This window comes from Varanus komodoensis, unplaced genomic scaffold, assembly GCF_004798865.1.
Source record: "Varanus komodoensis strain SLA01 unplaced genomic scaffold, ASM479886v1 scaffold69, whole genome shotgun sequence".
Lineage (NCBI taxonomy): Eukaryota > Metazoa > Chordata > Lepidosauria > Squamata > Varanidae > Varanus > Varanus komodoensis.
In genome coordinates this window covers 812,291-820,653 of record NW_025336334.1, presented here as the reverse complement: position 1 = coordinate 820,653, position 8,363 = coordinate 812,291, and the positions used below count along the sequence as shown (strand labels likewise).

The 8,363-nt window shown below is 42.3% G+C and overlaps 1 protein-coding gene across 1 annotated transcript in view; it reads left to right on the top strand.

Moving 5' to 3' along the window:
• The first annotated feature begins 170 nt into the window (after positions 1-170).
• SCUBE1 (signal peptide, CUB domain and EGF like domain containing 1) overlaps positions 171-8,363 on the top strand; it is a 275,622-nt gene continuing 267,429 nt past the window's right edge. Inside the window, exon 1 of the mRNA XM_044450905.1 lies at positions 171-258. Coding sequence (XP_044306840.1) covers positions 171-258 — 88 coding nt within the window. The remainder of the gene's footprint in view (positions 259-8,363) is intronic.

Here is an 8,363-nt window from a genome sequence, read left to right as displayed (position 1 = left end):
CCGATGAGCGATTGGCATTCCTCCTAGTCTGTCCCGCCCACCCTGCTGGTCCCTCTGCGAATCAGCGGGATGCTGTCAGCGCGTCAGTTTCTGTGGCTGCCCTCTGCCAGTCCCAAGCGCGTCTTCTTATCAAAGAAACACGCCAACTTGCCTTGAATCATATCATTATCATGGGGACTGCTTGTTTTGCATGGCACTTGTGTTTGGCTTTCGCCTTCTTCCACTCTGGCAGGTTTGCAGGAGGCAATGGAGTCCCAGGTAAGACAAGACAGAGATTTCTCCTTCCTTCCTTCCTTCCTTCCTTCCTTCCTTCTTGCTTTCCTACTTCTCTCTCTCCTTCTGTGCGCTAACTCTTTTTGGAAAAAAGCATATCCTCTGATGAAGGGACTACCTCTGCACCTCTTAAAGGTACTAGGCGGTTTTCTTTTCCCCCCTAAGTTTCTTGAAAAGTAGCACTGAAAATTTTTGTGGCTTTGTGTTTCTTTCTCCCCTCAGTATTCATTTCCCAAAATATCCTTTAGTTATTTTCAATTAGTACTTCTTTCTGAAGGGGTGAGATGCAGCATGACTGTTTAGTGGCAAACAAGTCAGCCTGTCTAGACAGATAAATATATTGGTTACTGCGCATCAATGCAGAACATTAATGATTTATTAACTGTAAGTCATTTTCTCTCTGCTCTCTCTCAGCCAGCATCCTGATCCATCCAAATTTTCACCGGACATACCTATAATGCTTAAGATATTGTATTTTTAAAGATGCTGCATACTTCTTTGATTTGGTTTCTGTGTGTAAAGGATAACTATCAAGTGGGATCTGAGAAGCAAAGTTATGTAGACTTTATCCTCTGCACCCATATAGAGAGCCAGTATCAACAGTGTGGTTAACTTGAGCTCGATGGTGTTGGTAGACACAAAAATATACGTTTTTCTCTTTCTAGACAAAGTATTTGGGTATTCTGACGGATCTATTAGTATTAGATGAGATAGCAACTGGATCTGTCAGTCTAGTTTGGAGTACAAAGAATCTTGTAAAGACCAGTTATTTTTCTTTTAATCCCATGCAATGAATGTTGCCCCTGCAGCCTTCCCCAACCTGGTACCCTTGAAATGTGTTAGACTACAATTCACATACTGGAAGGCTGCCCCAGAAGAGTAATTTTCAAACTGTGTCCAGCCACATGCTAGTGTGCTGAGAGAAATAACATAAATGAAAAGCTCTTGTGAATACTCAAGCCCCCATCCATGCTGCCCAGTATGTCTCTGCATAATCCACTGCTCTGACCTTGTCTCTTTTCAATCAGCCTCACAGGAGGCAGGTAATTCTGCCCCATCTCTGGATGTTGCATGACAAGCATTCAGTGACTTTGGATTCAGAGTCACAGCCAAATTACCTGACCTTAGAGTTGGTGGAACCAGAACAGCAACCTTACAAAGATACAGGGGTTGACCTCACAGGCAGGTAATTCTTACTTTTATACATTCTGAAAAGTAACCCTTTTTAGGGTGTAAGTGAAGTCCTTTGGAACAAAAGCACCTCAGTTATCAGAAGTTTAGAGACAGCTAGTATAGATAAAAAAAATCTAGTTATAGGTATCTGTTTCCCTATACACAGATGATGCCCCTAGAAATGTGGAAGGGTCAGGGATTAAAAAATTAATGTCTAAGCAACCTAGCAGGAGCCCTGCAATCAGGGAAGTTTTCGCCATTGGATTTGCCCTTTCCATTTGACTCATTGGCATTCACATGTCTGACTCTCAGGCATCTTGGGGTTGCTGTGAAATGTCCCTCTGGACTCAATGTGGTTGAGTTTTTTGACTGGGTTAGAAAGGAGCCCAGCTGTCACTTCTGCTGAGCTTGATGGGAGAGCTAGTTGCCCCTTTTAATGAGTGAAAAGTATGAACGTAGGCATTTGAACAAAAGTGCCGCCTTCTGCTTTATCCCCTGCCTGATTGAATGTATAGTGACATGTGTATGTGATCTGAACTGTGCCCTCAAAACCCCTAAGCGAATTTACCATTTTCTTTTTTTTTTAAATTGCAGCTAGTTCTGAACTGGCTGAGCAGTGAAAATAAATCACAAGAAAGAAGTCAATTAAAGCCACTCTTCTCCCCCCCCCCCCCCCATGTCAGTGGTGGAGAGGAGAGCAAACTTCTTTCCCTTTCAATATTGCTTTGTGAAACACAAGGTTACTTCAGTTTTTTATGTGTTTATTCAACATTTTACTTTTAAGATACTTAAAAGGTTCATTGGAAATAACATCCCTGCCTCTTGCATTTGTTTTATATTGCTCTCCTTTGCAAAGTTCTCTGATATGTGCCTGGTCACAATATCTGATTATTCCTGCTGCCTCCTAGCAGCCCCCTCATCTCCCCTCCTTGGTGACTTCGAAGAATCCTTGTTTTATCGCTGGAGATGGCTGAGTGAGCATTTCTGAAACAATTAGCGTTAGGATTTCAAGCTAACAATCATATTTTTCACTTTGGTGCACCTTTTCTTAGGATCTGTTAATCTATTTAATATGAAATGTACAACGCACTGATGGCAGGGGTGTCTCGTCTTTTTCTGATCTTCCCCTCTACCCCACAATCCATCTGTATTATAAATTCAATTTTTTGTATTTATTGGATTCTTGTTTTAGGGAGTTAATTGTTAGCCATATTATTATTCGTGATGGATATGCATCCAATAAGCTAAAGAGCCCCAGATGGGCCTCTGGCATTAAATTATGGGGAAATCCATTTAAAGCCTGTTCTTGCTAAAAGGCGGATTTGCCTGATTGACATTTAGGCAGTAATCAATAGCCTTGGGCCACTTTCTTCCATGAACACCAAGGTCTCCCAAGGCCTGGCTCTAATAGACAAATGTTCTTCCAAAGGGTCAGCTGTTTCCCACTCCTTTCCCCTTGGAATGACTCCTGCTTCTATTGGCAATATTTTTTTCAGAAGATTAACAAAAAAATGAGAAGATTGATGAGTTTCTCCTTGGTCCTTTACTTGCATATTTTATTATGTTTGCAGTTATTTCCTTCTTAATTTGTCAAGAGAAACAGTGAAGCATTTTTTTTCCTTTCTCTTTTGAAAACGAAAAAGAAGGGAAATTAGTACTTTTCTGCATTGGGATATCTGTAGGAGTGCTTACCTTTTTAACAATTCAGCACTAGGCATCTGTTTTCCCACTAGATAGAAAAAAGGTTTAGAAAGGCTGCTCTATTGAAATACACTTGGCAAGGGAAATGTGCTTTATGCACCTGACAATTTAAATGTTGTCCATCCATTCTTTGCCTCCAATATGGGAAATCCTCATAGCTGCTTTAGCTTCACAGATAGCAGGTTATCCAACTATTCCATACTTTTATGCTTCATTTCATGGTTAAATGCCATTATGTATATTCAGGGTCTTTGGCACTGTCATCATCCTAGGGTCCCTAAGAGAAATCTATAAATATTTACATTTTGTAGGTCACCCACACACACACACACACACACGGGTGTTGCATGTGTTACCTTGGGTTACTGGAGCACTGCTTTGGAAAGACTCTAGTGGTCAAAATATCTACAGAGAAACTCAAGTCCAGTGTTTCCAGATACTTCCTCTCATCCATACTTTTCCATTAACACGTACCAAGATATTCTGTCCTCTTGACTTGTGCTGTTGCCACCAATTAGTTTACATAGGACAACTGATCCAAAATACTGCTATAATGGTCCAGAGAGATCCTGTCTTTTGCCTTCAGGAGAGAGTAAAGTATTTGCTAGGTAGTTTTTTGTTTGTTTTTCATAACTATAAATTTTGGAAAGTGAGCAGTTTGGAAACCACATTTTGCTTTACACACCCTTACAATTTGACTAGGCTGGGCTTTGAAATCTCTGTTTTGCCATTAGCCAATGCAACTGTTGCTGGAAAAGAACACTCACCATCCAACTCCAAGATTTGCACAGCGAAAACAGCTGAGAACCTGTTTTAGTTTTATGAAGTTGGCATGGCTAATACTAGGGTTTGAGTGCTAGTGACAAATTCCACACACAGTTCTTCTATCCTAAAATGGATAAACTTATCATTGAGATGGGCAGACAACAAACATATGCCACACTCAGTGAAAGGTTTCATTTTCTTGTGGGTAGGTCTATTTGCAGTGATAAAGCAGCTTTTAAATCAAAGGTGCCTATCCATCAGATCTTGAACATGGATTCCCATATGAACTTCTATTGTTCTCATGAATGAATGCAGATGGTGGCTGTCATCACTTACACTACTCTCAACCCATTGTCTTTTGCGGGGGGGGGGGGCGGAATGAAATTTGAAGATGTAACCTGTGGTTTTGCTAACAAAAACAGCTGTGATGTGAATGTTTAATTTATATTTGCTTAAGAATTATTATAAGTGTGAGTAAGCTGCTAAATCAAGTAATAGTTGCATTGATTTAGTCCCTTGGTCTTGGTCAGATCACTTCCTGTTGAAATTTAGATTTATAGCAGCCTTCCCTTCTGTAAGCATGGAGAATGTATTTAGATTATCCTGCCTCCCAGAGGCTAATGGATCTGGATGTGTTCCAGAGAGTTCTGGGGGGCATTTCTAGCTGTCTCTTCTATTGAAAAGCTGGTTGATCTGTGGAATGCAGGAGTGACCCAAGCAATTGACATGATTGTTCCTGAGCACAATCTCAGAGGTAGAACTGGTCTGGCTCCATGGTATATCCCAGAGCTGAAACAAAATACTAGATGACTTGTGTGTAAATGGATGACAACTCCTCACAGATGCAGATGTATGTGCCTATATTCAGAAGCAATGAAGGCAGCAAATACACAGTATTTCTCTGCCTCTGCTGAATCCTCAATACTCTGCCTAGTGGATCTTTTAAAGCTTATACTTGGCTTATTATATTCTAGCCCAAGGGAGGCTGTAGACCCATAAGAAGTCTGAGATATGCTTTCAAGGTTCTTTCAAGATAAAGTCTCTTACATCTCTTAGAACTTGGTCTCCAGTAGGTGACTGAGATTCGGTATCCAGAGTGCAAGGCCCTCTGGTATTACTAAATGAATTTCAGTTGGTACAGCTTGAGGACATTGACAAGCTGCTTAGAAACATAGAAACAGCAAGTCAGAAGGGGTCTCCCAGGCCATCTAGTCTGATCCCCGGCTCCAGCCAGCTCTGCTCACGACATGCCCACCATGTGCATGTCCAGCCTATCTTTGAACACCCTCACCAATGGGGCCTCATCTACCTCCTGTGGAAGCCCATTCCATACCTTCGAGGTCCTAACTGTCAGGAAGTGCTTCCTGGCATGTAAATGGAACCTTGGTTCCCTGAGCTTTGCTCTGTTGGAGCACGTCCTGCCTTCCTCTGCAGGGGAGAACAGGTCTCTACCCATCTCCATGTGATATCCCCTCACATACCTGTATGTCACCAACATATCCCCTCTGAGTCTCCTCCAGGCTGAAGAGACCCAGTTCCCTCAGTCTCGCCTCATATGGTATCCCCTGCAAACCAGCCACCATGTGCACTCCTGCTTGGACTGGTTTGAGTGATCACTTCTGTACTGGATCTGTGTCCCTTGTGGCTTATGAATCATGCAGACCCCAAATGTTTTCAAAGGCTCTTGGACACTTCATGGGCCCTAGACAATGAGACCAAAGTGCAATCCAGCCTTGGATATTTTCCACATGCTAATTGTCCATTGTATTTTCATGAGATTTGTTTGTTTTGCATCCTTTTCTTCCTTGCAGTGTAAGACAATGTAGCAGTTATTTCATTTTATCTTTCCAACATCCTTGTGTCACAGATTTTAAACTGAGACGTGGTGCTGTTTAACTGTTGTACTACTTCACTACACTGGAAAGTACACTATTGTAGTACAAAAAGTCAACCATGACCAAGGTTTAAAACAGTGATTGATCTAAAAGAACTATAATATTTGAAGTCCATAAACTTTTATGAATGTAGTATCTGAAAACTGCTAAATTAACTACTTCTTCATGTTATACATATGGTCTATTCTGTGCATTTTAATCTGGCAGTACCTCAAGATGATTTACAGTATGAAAAAAGTTTAAGAAAATTGGTTCCAAGTGCCCCGGGGATGCCTGAAACTATGGACAATAGCAAAAACCATGCTGTATACTATACAATAGCAAGCAGGTGCCTGCAAGCTGTGAGCTACAAAATACATTCAAACTATATGCATTTCTTTCTCCCTGTTTGTTTGTTCTTACCTCAGCACTTTAAGACCTCCTTTGGCATTTATGCAGGGATGTGGTGGCACAGTGGGTGAAACGTGCAGCGTTCTGTGCACTTCGGTGTTTAGTCATGCTGGCCACATTACCAAGGAAACTGTCTGCGGACAAACTCTGGCTCTCTCGGCTAGGAAATGAAGATGAGCACCGCCTCCTAGAGTCAGACATGACTGGACTTTAATGTCATGGGGAAACCTTTACCTTTACCTTTTACCTTGGCACTTTATGACACTTTACTACTTCTCTTTGGTACTTTATAACTTCTCTTTTAGGCCAAGGTCAACCATGGTTAACTGAAACATGGTAACCAAGCCTATAGATATGGAGGGTCCTGCTGTGCAAGACATAATAAATTACTTATAGCAGTTGAACAATTGAAAAAGGTTATCCAAATGCTTTGCTTTAAAAAAATTACGTTTTGGTTACCTGCTGAAATGCCAGCAGAGAAGGAGTTTCCTTAGAGGGGTGTACCAAAGGAATGGTGCTTCAACTGAGAAAGCTCTGCCCTTTGTGACTGAGTCAGATATGACTGCATGGTCCATTCTTATCTATTCTGTTACTGAAAAAAAGGCACAAGGAACTGATGGAATCTGCACAGTTTTTAATTTTGAAAAATCTTTTCTTGCTTAGTTGGGACAACTTGTGATGTCCTTCACCTTAGACTTTTTTCTGCTTCTGAATTGATTGTAGGAGCATTAACACATCAGCCATTCTTTTTGTTTAGCACACCAAATTATATACTTCCGTTGTCTTTTCATTTCTTAAAGGAGGAAACATGTATGTTTAGTAGTTCCCTGAACTAAGTGTGATTCACTCAGGGGTGCTCCTTGAACACTGGTTGATTACGCAGATGCAAAAGTGATGTGGAAGAAGCAAGAGGGAGAACAACATGCCTGGCCCACTATGTCACCCCCCCCCAGTGGTCTTTGAGGAAAGGTACTTACTGACTGGTTTATATGGGGAATACCTGTCATCAAAGAAGCAAATGTACTGCATTAAACTAAAATGAAAAGGAAACAAAGTAGACATGAAGGGGTGCATATCATTCATAGTATTGTGTGACTATGGTTAACTATTTACACATCATCATCATCACCACCACCACCATCTCCTTTTCTATACCGCCCCACAGCCAAAGCTCTCCAGGCAGTTTAACATGCTGCAGTGTATTGGTAACTGGGACTGGAGGGGCAGGGGGATGTTTTTGTTTTAGCATTCTGTCATGCACCTGGGTGATTTTTCCGCACATTTACACCACGTTAGAAGCCTGGGGAAGCTTGACATCACAAACACGAACACACATGCCATGTGGCTGAAAGCTGTAGACCATGGATCTTCAAACTACGGCCCGTGGGCCGGATTCGGCCTGCCATGCCCATTTATCCAGCCCACCTCAGAGGTTTTGGACTCGCTGCGCCCGCCTCACCCTGCTCGCGTGCACAGGGAGGCAGCAGCTTGCTCATGCGGAGATTGTTTTGGATTCGCTCAAAGAAAATGATCTCCAAGCAAGCAAGCTGCTGCCTCATGTGCCCGCCTCTGCCCCACCACATGTGCCTGCCCCCGCCTCGCCTCATTGCACGCGCCTGTACCCACCCCCTTGCTGGCCCGCATGTGCCACCGGCATCTTTCAACTGGCCCCCTGCTGAAAAAGTTGGAGGACCCCTACTATAGACTTTCTATGCTGTCAGGGTTATATTAAAAACTAATTTTAATTGTTAAATTATTTGAATTAATAGGATTTTAAATTTTTAGCCGAGATGCACCAGGGGCTTTTAAGCAATTGTTATATTATTATTATTTATGTATTTATGTACTTTGTATTCTGTTGTGAGCCGCCCCGAGGCTTCATTGTGATGGGGGCGGCATAAAAATGTTTTAAATAAATAAATACTGCTATACAGTGGTACCTCGGCTCACAAACACCTCAGTTCACGACCAAATTGGGTCGCGAACAAAAATTTCATAAAAATTTTGAATCAGGTCGTGAACTCTGCATTGGGTGGCGACCGCGATCGCGGCCATTCCCCCCCCCCCACGAGTGGAGAGATGGCTGTGATTGTGCTGGGAGTGGGGGAGGGAGATGGCCGAGATCGTGCCCATCTTTCCTGCAGGAGCACACCTGTGATTGTGCCC